Source organism: Sinohyriopsis cumingii, chromosome 12 (assembly GCF_028554795.1).
Source record: "Sinohyriopsis cumingii isolate HCF-2022 chromosome 12, ASM2855479v2, whole genome shotgun sequence".
Classification (NCBI taxonomy): domain Eukaryota; kingdom Metazoa; phylum Mollusca; class Bivalvia; order Unionida; family Unionidae; genus Sinohyriopsis; species Sinohyriopsis cumingii.
The window spans coordinates 75,303,484-75,317,663 of record NC_142972.1 but is presented as its reverse complement, the minus strand read 5'-3'; the positions used below and the strand labels follow the sequence as shown (position 1 = coordinate 75,317,663).

At 33.6% G+C, this 14,180-nt stretch overlaps 1 protein-coding gene across 5 annotated transcripts in view; it reads left to right on the top strand.

The window, feature by feature from the left end:
• Positions 1–14,180, top strand: part of LOC149786773 (PC3-like endoprotease variant B) — a 109,714-nt gene that overhangs the window by 75,919 nt on the left and 19,615 nt on the right. For all 5 annotated transcript variants that reach the window (XM_089977286.1, XM_089977285.1, XM_089977283.1 and 2 more), the window contains one exon: positions 12,772–13,008. In XM_089977286.1, coding sequence (XP_089833412.1) covers positions 12,772–13,008 — 237 coding nt within the window. The remainder of the gene's footprint in view (positions 1–12,771; positions 13,009–14,180) is intronic.

The window sequence follows — 14,180 nt, the reverse complement described above, 5'->3', positions numbered from 1 at the left end:
AAGAACTCTAAAATGATGTGTTGCTCTTGGAATAAATAGCTCCAACATCATATTAACTAGAAAGGCAGAAGGAGTTGTTACTAAAATGAAACAGAAGTATCTATCGTTATTGAGTTTACTGTGCTTGACATTAGTTAACTCTTGCACTTTTTCAATCAGCACAGTCCATTCCCTAATTGGTATCATACTCATGCACAGTGGAAAATCTATTTAGCCTTTTTAGCAATTCCATTCTCAGTAACAGCAAACTGAGTGCAGTAGATAAGATGTTGGAATTCTCCCATTTAAGGTTTGCTGAGTTTCACATACTGCGATGGCATTGTCTAAAAAGAGCAATGGAAACTATTGAAGTCATATCCAGTGCTGTTGATAGCCCTTGATAATGAGATTCTTTCAAATCTAATAGCCAAGGGACCGTTGATGGAGATGAAGAAGTATAGATAAAATACATTATACTACATGTTGGACAACTGTGCAGTATGATAACATTGACTTTAGTTATCTTAGACCCACGGTCAGCTTGCCAGAATAATAAGCGCCTAGTAGAATACAGTGTTGTCTTTTATACACAAATTTCAAACTTTTGTCATAGAAGAGGATGATGACTCTGGAAGAGAACCAAAAAGTATCACTGATAACAGGTGCGAGAACTTGGAAGGATTTTATGTTTTCAATGATAATGTGGATGAGGATGAGGCTGAGGTCACTTGTGATAGAGGCTCTTCAACCCAAAAGGGCATTTTGTCAAATCTCATACCAGAATGTGTCCATAAACATTGTCAGAAGCTTTAAGGACTGCTGTGTTGAACATAATCTTGAGGAGCTTGTTCCAAGAAAAGCCAGTGTTGTAACAGACAGTCTCCCAGAGGTTGGAATTGAAGAACTGAAAACATTACTAAACATGTATCTATGCAGCACAGAATCAGTATTCATGACTGCATTGCAGAATATGAAATCTACAACAGACAGGTCATTGTAAATCACAGAGGATGTTCTTTTTTTAATGTGACAAAACTCGGCAGAGAAAGTCTGTTGAGAAACCATTCCAAGTCTTCCCAAACTCCTCAAATGCTGCTGCCATTTTTCCATAAGCAGTGTTCCTTGTAAGAAAGAATTCTCCACTCATAACAGAATTAAACACATGTTGAGGACATACTTAAAGAACCAAGCCATGAATGATTTCATGAGGATTTCTGCGTATGGCCTAACTTTGATTTCACAAAACCCTTGATCACTTGAAAGCAAATGAAAACCAGACAGATCCACTTCTAGTACATGTAAGAGTGCATTGATGGGAAAAATAGTATGTACTTAAAAAGACTGACATAGAATTCATTTGGAGGAATTAAAGAATAGTTTTATTGTAAATATAAAATGTATGATTCTATGGTTGGTTATTTTTCATTTATTTACTTTATAAATAAATATGATATGTTTTTTGATATCTAAAAGATGTGTGCTTCGCTTGTTTGTTATTTTGTTTTATGACTGAACAGTATGTTAGATCTGCTCCACTTCTGCTCCACTTCTATTTCAATCTGGAGTGAGACGTCATTTCTCCCAGTTTTTGGACCTTATTTTCAGCACAGTTAATAACTGAAGAAAAATATGATATATAAATATTCTTAGTAAATGCATACATTTGCAGTCAAACCTAAGTTCCATGCAGTGTTGTAATTAAGGATTATATTTTCTTGAGGCAATTATACATATTTCTCAGCAAGTAATTGTGGTCTATTTTTCGGATATTTACTTTGATTCCAGTAAGATTGTATTTCTTGTAAAAGCCATTTTTAACTTTATTAATTTTATTGCAATGAATTGTTTCTAAGCACATTGCCACTTGGAAATTCTGAAATACCTGGAATCAAGTTTGATTTGTTTGATGAAACAGAGTTTGGTGTTAGAATCACTTTTTAAAAGTGTCTGGAAGATTTTTCATTTATATTTTACCATATTGTGCATTATGACTGGTGTTTCATATATTACTGCCATTGCTCACAAATTATGTGAAATTTATATTGTGTAGTTTCAGTTTTGATTAAAATGTAAAAACCCTTATATGATTTTATCCTGAAAAACTTATTTAATTATCAAGTGTTTAGAATCCTATGGCCTTTAAAGAAAAAGTGGATTCTAATTTCAGTTTGTGTGAAAGTCATGTGACTTTGTAAAACACAATGAAAGCTTCATCTGTAAACATCCCTTTAAATTTAAAGATCTTTGGTTATGGGCAAGAGATAGCGATTATTAATTATGCATTTAACTTTTAGAAGAAATTTATCTAACTAGTAAAATAGGTCAAAGTGACATGTTTTTGAGTTTGGGAGATAGTTTACATAGGTTGTGTTCTCATGATACTGCATAAGCATGCTTAGTGAAAAATACAACTGTTAAGTACTGTAAGCAGGTAAGTGATATCAGACTGATCTGGCCTCTTCTTTACAATTCCACTTTGAGATGCAGATTGTATATAGGATTCACAATCATGTTTGTATATTCTTTCTCACTGACCAGTTCTTTATTCTTCCTCAAAGAACCTCTTGTATTTGCACACTATGACTGTATGACTGACATTTATATTGTAATTAGTGATACAACAAAATGTTTACTAATAATTCATCCTTTTTGGCGCCTCAAATGAACTCATATAATTATGCTGCATGCTGACCTACAGTGTACCTGTAGAACAGCACTTTAAAACCCAACAGATAGAAATGTGTGTGCGGGCCATGTTCATTTAGCAAGGACCACGCTGTTTAGGAAGAAAGTTATTTAATATTCTCCTGCAACATGTTTGCTCTTACATATTTCTGTGAACACAAGAGTGTGGAAATTGTTAACAAAAAGAAACCAATACTATTGGCAATATCAACATCTAGTGATGTCCTTGTCAGTACTGATGTTAATGTCCAGTACGAAAGAGAAAACATCGATGTGCGGTTAGGGAAGATTCAAGGATTATGAAGGACTGGTTCTTTACCAAGAAATAGGTAAGTTACATTTACTTATGTCTTTTTACAATTTTCGCATATGGAATGATCATAGTGGATAGCCTGAATCATTGACAGTATAAGTGTAGCATAAATTCGGTAGTTTAAAAATAAGGCAGATTTTACTTAAAGATATAATTCAACCCCATGTTGCTAAAAATTATATCTACACCACACGATCATCAAATACTTATTTATGCTTTCCACAATTTAGCTGTGTATCTATGTCTGCCTTACCCCCTCCCGAATAATTCTGTGGGCACCTTAGTGAGGAGCACTTGCGTTGCCAATTGAAACAATTAGTAACCCAGCCACTCAGGATTTTAAATCCTATTTGAATTTGGACAAACATAAATGTTCTTATTATTTTATTGCTGATTGGGCAGAGCAAGTTCAGCATATGCGATTGAGAACCAAATACAGTAGCTTAATTCATGATTTTATTCCTAAAAGACATTTGCCCTGTCTGTCAAGTCTTTTGATTGGTAGATTTAAAATAAAGATTTAATTGGATAAGGATTACATCTTATTTAATGCTTATATAAACTTGGACTCTTTTTGCCAACCAGATCTTTTTCCCATTTCAGTGCATTCTTTATGTTCTGTATAGATACAAAAAGATCAGTTATACCAGTCTCTGATCTTTTACAGATTAAACTTCTTGAAGGTCATGAAATGTTAATCAACACAACAAAGTTAGCATTCATTTGAAAGAAGTGCAAAACATTGACAGCACCAGGAAGAAGTCAGACAAAACCCCATAGTCATGCTCGAGGAAATTCCAACTCCAGTAAAGAGTACGTATAAGATGCTTTTTTTATATCTAATACACATGATACATATGCATTTCAGACTCTAAAATTTGACCCCCAGTACATTTTTTTGTTAAAAATATAAACATTGGAAACCAGATTTTGAATTTCTTTATACATTGTAAATGTACATACTTTGGAAAAAATTTATCCCAAAAGTTTGGAGAAATCTCCCTGAAGACTGTTTCAGAAGTAGAGATGTCAAAATTTTGGGAAATTTCTACTGGGTACCCATCAGTCCTAACACTCTGTTACCAGGGTACACGATCAAAAGGAAATTGTATTAAATGTGAACCTAAACTGCTCTGTTGTAGGTTCACACGTGCCAAGCCCGGAAAAGAGCTGTAAGTGTAATTATTACTAATATAAGTGGCAAAAAAGCATAATCTGAGCATACAAAAAGTATATATTACATGCCAATATTACAGAAAACTGTATGAAAAACTTACATGTAGTTAAAAATTTTGTTACAGATCAGCTAAATGCATGTGGATTAGTAATAAGGATGAGAATAGACAAAAGAAATTGATAAATTATTTGTGCATAACACTCACTTCAACTAGTGTACATGTCTACAATAATTTTAGCAAATAGTTGTAATGTCCACTGATGATGATTGTTGTATTATCCTTGACCTACCAGGGTTCATTCCATAATGACAGTCCAGTGCAACAGGTTTTTAAGTTTAACAAAATCCCTCTTCTCTAACATTTTTCAGTCATATAACATCCATCAGTCACATCGATACATCCCATTTCATTTTTGTTGTCTTGTCTTGCTTTGTTTTGTTTCTTTCTTTGTTTTTTTTTTTTATGTTATCTGGTGCCAATTATTTTCAATTTAGGCTGGTCTGCTATGTGTGTATTATCATAATAGAATGAATCTAGGACAAGTGGTTTCACATTTCTTGGAACTGTTTGATGTAAAATTAATGCAGAAGTTACCACATTTACACAAGTGAATTTTTATTTAATTTTTTATTTCAGTGTTATTAAGTAACAAATGTTTTTTTCCTTTATATTTAAATATTTCAATAAAAAAATTAAGTAGTTCCATTTCGTTCATTTATTTCCTAATATGGTATAAGAAGTACATGTTACGGTAGCCAAGTTTTTGTGTTGCCTTTGCCATGACAAAAAATATGTCTTGGGTTTCCCGCTAATAAAATGGGTCCAGTAAACAATCATGTGAACAGTGGCCCTGACTTGAACAGCTAACATTCACTTCAGGGCCACAAACTGGAGGCAAACATGGCATTAGTTAAACCAGACATTTATATTGTGCTTTCTTTTATTGAATTGTAGTATGTATTTAAATTTTATTTTGTCGAATAGTTTTTAATCAGTACTTACTGTCGCTGTTGACGAATGGTATTGATCCAGTTAATGTAGTCAGGATCTCAAAACAAGAGTGTTTAAGTCGTGAGAAAATTGTCACACGAAGTTAAGACGGTCAAGCTTGTAATATCATCATTGATTCTTAAATAGGTCACTTGAGAAAGGATTGTATTATTATATAGAACACATATGACAAGTAAATTCTAAGCAACCATGTGAGCCCCTGTGATGATGAATAAATGCGTACATGACACAAGCCTCGAACTGTAATCATCAGTCTTTCTCGATATGTGTTTGGAACACTTTTTTTAACAGTACCCAATTGTTTGTTTTATTGCCCTGGTTATTATCAATGGGAGAATACCTGGGTACCCATTGGGATCTTTATCCAGAAGTAGTCAAATTTGGAATATGCGATGTGATGTGCAGATATTTCATCAATAGTGCAGTTTATATGTTTGCTACTGAACTATGGTAGCTCTGTTGGTAGAGCCATTAGCCTCATAATCCAAGGGAAGCATTTTCAGGCTCATTCGGCTGCCTATGTGTGTCCTTGGGAAGACAGATGGTTCCTAGTTTCACAGTGTGAGATAGGCACTTTGTTAAAAGTGCCATCTAGTCCAAACTACAATTATCAAGGTTCCCACGCTACCAGGAAATCAGGAAAAAGTCCGGAGAAATGATAATTTTTTCCTGACTGTGAAAAGTCCTGGAATTTTCCCGAAACAATCACGTAATTGAGTTGTAACTAAACTGATCTTGAGTTAAATTTATTGAGTTCTAGCCAGATTATTCAGAGGTTGCACTATCTATCATTTGGGTGCTTGCAATAAACATATATGCTGAGTCTATCCAAACGGTCATTGGATTAGATTCATCTAGTAGACTTTTGTTTTCAAAATCAACTTGATATTTGTATCTTTCCTTACGCGGAAGCTATGAAAAGCACTCTATCATCACAAGAGGCATACATCGTGGTGGCAAAGTGTAGCCACTTACCTGATGGCCTAGTAAACTTCAAATGTTGTTAGATTGAGTGATACATGCATGAAATATATATGAAAATTACTTATTTTTTCAGAAATTTTGAGTGTTAAAATTGGAGTTGATGAAATGTGACCCAGTACTCGTGATTTGCATTTCTAGTCACATGAGTACACAAATCTAACCACCCACATTTCAAATATTGTAGAAAAAAAAATATTAAATGATAGTTGTATAATGGTTGTAATAAAAATACAAAAATGAAAGAACACAAAGTTTTCCATATTTATATATTCCGAGAACACTTCTGGAGTTTTGTTGTATCAGGGGATTACCACGATGACATGTGTTCTCTGCTTGATAAGTCAGACTGGCCAGATTGCTGGTTTTTACAAAAGGTATCTGACTTTCATTTAATATAATTGAATTTCTCTACAACAACATTAAAATGGAGCTTGTTGTTGATATCACATGACTAATGGACTTCCGATGTGATCATTTGAGATTTGTGAAGTGACTAGTAATGCAGATGGCGAGTACCGGGTCAGGTTTCATCAATGCCATAGTTTTGTCTAGTCTGTCAGCAGAATAAAGACAACAAATATAATACTTGCCATTTCTGAGAAAATAAATCATTTTCCTATCAATTTCATACAGGTATGACTACCATATGTCGTTATCACGCTGGCGGCAAATTCCAAATTTTCGATATGCAGTTGCAATGACCCCACACCCCAGCCTAAATGTCCAAATATGAAAAATGGGGTGGGAATATTTGGAGGAAACCCGGATTAGAAAATGGACTGCTATTCGTTTTAAGCCAAATTTGTAGTCCAAATTGTTCAATCTAAGAGCCGAAATGAGAAATTGTTGTTTTATATAATAAAAAACTATTCAAGTCCCTGTATCAATGCAGGTTTGGGGACTGGTTTAACAAATTACAAGAAGACAAGTTTCAGTCCTTGTTTATAAAATAATATATAGTTTTGAAGGTCTTTAGTCAAAATTTAAATCAACCCTTTTAAAAATGTCTTTTAAATGATTGATTTTTAAGGAGATTAGTTTGTTTCAAAAATCTTGTTTGGAATTTTATTGGCACAGATACATTCATGGTTAAACTCTTTTCATTACAAGACAAGATTCTAATTATTTACGTTTATTGGTTTTTATAATGTAATTAGGAAATGTTTACTTTCTATAATACGCATATATATATATATATATATATATATATATATATATATATATATATATATATATATATATATATATATATTGTTGTAGAATTCTTTAGAAGTAAAGTTTTGAAAGGAAACAAAGCTAATTTATGTTCATTATGTTGTTCTCACTTAGCAACTTAATGCAGGTCAGCAAAATAAAGTTAGAATTTTTATTTTGTACATTTAAATGACCTTACATGCCAGATTTATAAGAATATAATCGAACTTGTTTTGTGTGATACATTTTGTGTTTTTGTACATGATCGTCTTGAAATAGAACCATCTTTATATTTAGAAAATGCATGTTTCATAATCTAAAATGTTCTTTAATTCCATTTAGTAATGGTCATATGTGAATCTTGAAAAAGTTAATTTCTACCTGGAAAAACCCTGGAAATGACCTGGATATTTATCTTTAAAAAAGCGTGGGAACCATGAAATATGTATTTTGCCTTTACCTTGTCAAATGAGTCTTCAAAAATCCACCTTACAGAATGTTTTAAATGCTGTGATCAGAAAAAACTTCTACCAACTTTTTCATTTCCATTTCAGGATTCATTTTTCATCAGTTCAAAACAGAGCCGGCTAACTTAAATTCAGTGGTCAACAGGAAGTGCATTGATTCAAAAAGAACAATCTCCAAGTGAAAATATTGGTACAGACTGGCATATGAATGGGTATACATTATCAAATTCAGAAGCAGGAATGTAAATTACACAATTTTCTGGAATATAAAGAATGGTCTCCATGTGAAGCAAATTTCCTGCAGCATCTTCCATTATGACCTTAAAGTTTGTAGAATGAATGTGATGTATTAAATATAACAGGTACATACATACATACGTACATACATACATACATACATACATACATACATACATACATACATACATACATACACACATACACTAGTTGTCTTACCTTTTTAAAAGATCAATAATTGAACTCAAATGTGCTTATGATTACTAGATTTGAATATGATCTTAATCTGTTTAATTCTTGTAAAAGTTTTATGTATTTAATAAAAAATAAATACTATAGTTGTTTTTGTTGTTTTTGCTCACATGAGCAAGATCTTGCTCATGTTAACAATTCATGCACATGTAATTTTCTTATTAGAATCTATTTGCTCATGTGAGTTCTACTATATTTGCATGTTAAAATGCACATGAGACTGACCCGAGTTAGATCTCATGTGAGAATCTTATGTGCAGAAGGGTAGGCAATTCTGGCAAACATTTATCGAGCTATGGCAGTACCTTTTTGACTTGAAACTTTTCCCATCAGTTTTTGTTTTCACAAAATAAATTTTGAATGATGTTCATGGATTAAAATTGAATTTGGTATGAACATCACATTAAAAAGTCCTACTAGTAGATGATGTTTGATTGTTTTCTGGCAGAATTTTACAAAGTCATGGCCTCTATCACACCATCTAACTTTGTCCTTCAACAGGGTTCGTACGGTCTTTGAAGGTCTTTGAGTGTTTGGGAAAAATGAGGTAGCATTTTCAAGGCCTTGAAAGTTTGGGAAAATCAAGCATATTACGCTGAGGTCTTTAAAAGTCTTTGAAAATTGAAATAAACCCAAAAATTTGTAATTTCTTTCCAGAATCACAAATAAAATTATCCGAGGTTGTTAGATTCGGATGTAATCTAGTTATCCTGGTTTCATTCTTTTGATGACCCGTTCAGTTTCATTGCCGCCGCAATAACAAAAGAGGCTTTGTTTGGACATCCAATGTTGGCCTCGGCGGCAACTTCAATAACACATGCACTCTTCATCAAAGCAAGATGGCTACAAACTTCATCAAAGGAAGTCACAAATAAAATTGCCTAAGATCGTTAGCTTCAGATGTAGCTGGTTTTCCTGGCTTCTTTCTTTTGACGAATCGTTCAGTTTGATTGGACGAGTCCATCAGCTTTGGCCAATCAAAATGTTCATTACACTAATTCACTCTATGTAGAAAGTGTGCGAAAGTATTACGCTCGAGGATTCAAAATTTGTTCAGTCAATTTACATCTTCAGTGTTTAAAAATGCCAGGTCTTTGCTCTTTCAACGATATCTGGCTTGAACAAGAGAAATACAAGGAATGGCTGCAAAAGGATAAATTATGTAAACGAAAGGCGTTTTGTACATTGTGTAAAAAGACGATCAACTTGGCTTCAATGGGAGAAGGAGCCCTTACAAGTCATGCCAAAGGTAAGTTACAAATTAGTAACTACATACTGTTCATTTAGTGGAACAAAGATGCAGAAGTATAAGCTATTGGTAGCTTTGGGCAAAATAATGGTAACTCATTACTTTTCGGGTATAAAATAAGATATTGTTTAGTTTGATGATTTAGGAGATATGGCAAAAGAGGGACCGTTTAAATTTACTTATACCGTCGGTTTATTTAACATGTTTGAGGGACAAAAATCATTTTCGAAAATTTTGTTCTACATAATAATGTTCCTTGGTTTAATATAGAAACATTCATTGTAATAAATTCAATTCACGGATAAACAGTTTCAAAGTGCGCATGTGTACACTATAGTAGAGTTAAGCAAGAGTTGTTCTTGAATTGCAAGTTAAAAAAAAAATGGCGTTAACGTGTGCTGTGAAGCTTTAACTGTAGGAAGTCAAGTCATTTGATTATGCAAATAAAAAAAAAGAATGAAAAAATGTGTTTCCAGTTGATGGAATGTCCCCATTTCTCATTGCCAACCCTCAACCTTTTCCCCAATGGTATATAAAAAAAAATTTTAAAATCACATTGCCGAAATTGATTTGTGTATCTATAGTCTGACTATACATCCCCGTTTGTTTGTACCCCTATATTTTATTTCACTTTTTCAGAAGCCATTTTTTAAATGGTAATTTGTGTCTAAATAGCGTTTCTTACTAGGATGTAAAACCGAATTAAAAATTACTTTCATACATCATGAAGTTATTTGTTTTCATTTAGATTCATTAAAATTCAGAAAATTAGTGGATGAAGTTATCCAATCGGACAATCATCCCTTGAAATGCTTCAATAGAACAGATGACAGCCTTGATGAAGTGTTTTATTCTGTCATTTCTAAAAGAAAGGAATGTGTTGAACTTTGGAATGTTCTCCAGAAAATGTTGTTGTCACATGGGCAGGCAACAGTGGAGAGAGGATTTTCTGTCAACAAACAGGTATCTGTTGAGAACCTCAGCAGATAAAGCCTCAGAGCTCAAAGGCTAATCATTGACACAATGAGAAAAGCAGGTGGACCTTTGGAAATCATCATTAGCAATGAAATGATGACATATGCCTCCTGCAAGACATAAGTACCATGCCTATCTGGATAAGAAGAAAGCAGAGGAGAAGGATGAGAAGATAAACCAAAAGGGAAAGAAACGGGAGTTAGCCTTGGATGAAGTGGAAGAACTTAAAGCCAAAAAGCTGTGTCTTGAAGCTGACATTGCCAGCCTACATGCTTCCTCTGTACAGAAAGCAGAAGAGGCAGAGTTAAAAGGACTCATTGTGCTTGTCACAGAGTCAAATGCTCTTAGGAGAAGAGCAGAGGAAAAGATGACTTTGTTGGCATCTCTTTCCAAAATGATTGAAGAGAAAAAAAGCAAATATAATAATGTATTTAAAGCAGTGCTGATGTCTGTTAAGAGAACAATTTATTTTGTATTAAATCTGACACGTATGTTACATATTTCTGAAAAAATAACAAATGTTAACCTATCTTCCAGATCATTATAATGCTATTTTAGGAAATTAATTATAGTGTGACTTTAATCAGTAAATAATATTGTAGTATTTGGCATTCGTTGTTTTCTCATATAACCTGTATACACAATGTTAGCAAAAATAGGTCTTGGAAATCTCTGTTTGTGGTCTTTGAAAGTTTGGGAAAAGTCTTTGAATTTATCATTCACAGTTCAGTATGAATCCTGTTCAATTATAAATCATTAACTTCTGATGGACTTAATGGCTTGAAACTAAATTTATAATAATGGTTTATCTTAAGAAAACAGACTTATGTTGAATTTCATTTTTGCTGTTTTTTCTCAATATGTCATGGAGCTATGGTCCCTGTTTGTTTTACCCTAATTGCATCAAACTGGAATGAGCATCCACTGTGTATGTGCACATTTCTGATCTATTTCTGTATAATTTGCTCACCTTCCAAGAAATAATTAATAATGAAGTTGAACAAAATTGCACAGATTACATGGGTGAATAATGATAAAGGTGAAGAAAGTTTTTCAACCAAATTATATTATATACTTGAACGAGTAAATATCTACTTTCCCAATCATTTGTTGTTTTAACTGCTTGTCTCAGCTGAGCAAACAGAAGAACAGAATTGCTGTATATTTTTGGAACAGTGGCAACAGTATCTGCATTTAGATTTTTGGTAAACATTAGAAAGTAATTTTCTACAAGGGAGGGGGGCACAAATATCATAGGTCAGTTCACATATGAAGCATAGTTGCGTGCAGACCCCTTGTCCTATTACCTGTCATCATTAATAAATAAATGTTCTGGTACTAACTCTCTTGACTCACCTCTGTATGGTTAGACATAAATATTGCATTTGCATACAACATAATGAGATATCTGTGTTCAAGTTGTTGAAAGTTATCTTCACCATCTGTTGCTTTATAATCTCTCCTGACCACCTCCAGAGATAAATTTTGCTGTGATTTCTTTCTTATTCTCAAGTCCCTTATATATGTCTCTTTCCCATGGGTAAAAGCAGAAGCCTATTGATTTGGCAGCTGGTAGGTCTGATGTCAGGTTCTCTGAAGCTGAAAAATAATGTGTTTTTCTTGTATGTCTCAGTTCCTGGCCTAATTTTAATCAAATTTCATAATGGACTATGCATGGGCATGGGCAAGTCCCATTTGGTTCTCAGTCAAAGGTGAAAGGTCAATTTCAGTGGAATTGACATTACATTTGAGGTGTTTCTGCTTGATATATCAAGTTTACAGGATCCAGATGTCATCAGCATTATAAGTAGTCAACTCTTGGACAGAGGCATCTCCCTATTGATTATTGGATCCAGGGGTCAAAAGTCAAGGTCACTGTAGCTAATATTGTCATTTGGGTTCCACATCATAAGTTGACCCTCCTAAAGATTCCCACACCCAGCTTATGTCAACTTCATGGTTGCATTACTCTTGAGGACAGAAAACTTGCCGAGTCTGCAATCACTACATCAGAGTTTAAGGTCAGTGGATGCGATATTGTAGAGTTGTGTCAATTTTTCATTTGAATAGCTTCAGTTGGTCTTGTTGTGTAATATTATTGTATATATTAAGTTTGTGCCATGGTATACTGGGATTTTCTCTCCCACCTGCATAAGCAGAAAACTGCATCATTATACTACCATCATAGGTGAAACATAGCCTTCAATGGAAACCTTGTTTAAGTGTTGGCATTTTTTCTAATATCAGGGAAGGAAAGGACTGGGTACTATCTTTGTGTGGGCAACAGGAAATGGTGGCAACAATGGAGACTCCTGTGGTGCTGATGGTTATGTAGGCAGCATTGAGAGTATTTCTATTGGCTCTGTAACAGACCAGGGACAGAAGCCATACTTCATGGAGGAATGCAGCTCTACAATGGCAGTTGTTCCAACAGGAGGATTAGTTACTCCAGGAGAGTTTTGGGAAGCAGAAAAGATCAGAGTGGTAAGTAATGAGAGGTCTTTAAATATTGCAATAAGCTGATTATGAGTACTTGATTGTGAGACAGCTTGACTAAGTAAACCATTTCAGTTTTTGGGCTGAAAAATCTAATTTATCTTTGACCATGATATAAGTTAGGGTTTACTTTGCAAAACAAATCTCTCTGTAGGTGGTGACTTATCATCAGTTAGTCGGAGTTGCACTTTGAAAAAAATATACCATTCATAATCTCTGGAGCAGTTGTTATGTTTCTATGCAAAGTCTTAAACTTAAGCCCTCCATTGAAGCATTACATTTCTTAGTGAAACTAATAAAGCTGATCAATTCTTAAAATGCAATGTCTAAGTGACAAAATGCACAGTAACACTGATGATTCAGAAACTGGGACATTATTTATGTGGAAATCAAATTTAGCACTGTAACACTTTGATCATACTGTAAGTTAAGTCTCATTAAAGGATCATTGTAACTAAATATTTGTCAGTTGTGCACCAACATCAGGGGCAGTTTACACAAGTACAGTCACCTAAGTATAAAACTCTACTTGGCGCCGAGCAAGTAATTTGCTACTCAGAGGATCATCGACTGGGAAAATGAAGCAAGATATGTGATTACAGCAAGACATGTACCAGGAGTACTTAAATTACTCATTAAACAAAGTACCTGCAGTTAACTGTATATTACACTATACTGGAGTGCTGGGCTTTATCACATTCATGGCTCAATCAAAGGAGTCGTAAACTTGAATAGCAAAGTGGGTGCTGCCTTAACAAGCTAAGTGCTTGACTTAGGAAATTTTGCATGGGAATTTGATCTAGTTTTCAAAAAAAAGCAAATAAAAATCTAGTAAAAACTTTGATTGCATCAAAAAGTGTTTATACAGCAAGCACAAAATATTACACAAATACAGGTTGTTCAGAATTGCATGAAAAATGAAGCTGTATAATTACTATTAAACACCTACAGTAAGCAACATTAATGGACTTGTTATTTTATGGTGAATAATATTTAATATATTAAATCTATTAAAATGGAAATAAATGTTGATACAAGTATTGTGTAATGAATATTGCAATGAAACATAAACATTGTGCATACCATAAATGCATTTCTAGATGGAAATAATGGCATGAAAATGTAAAAATATTTGAATTGATGATTTGTATTAAGTGATT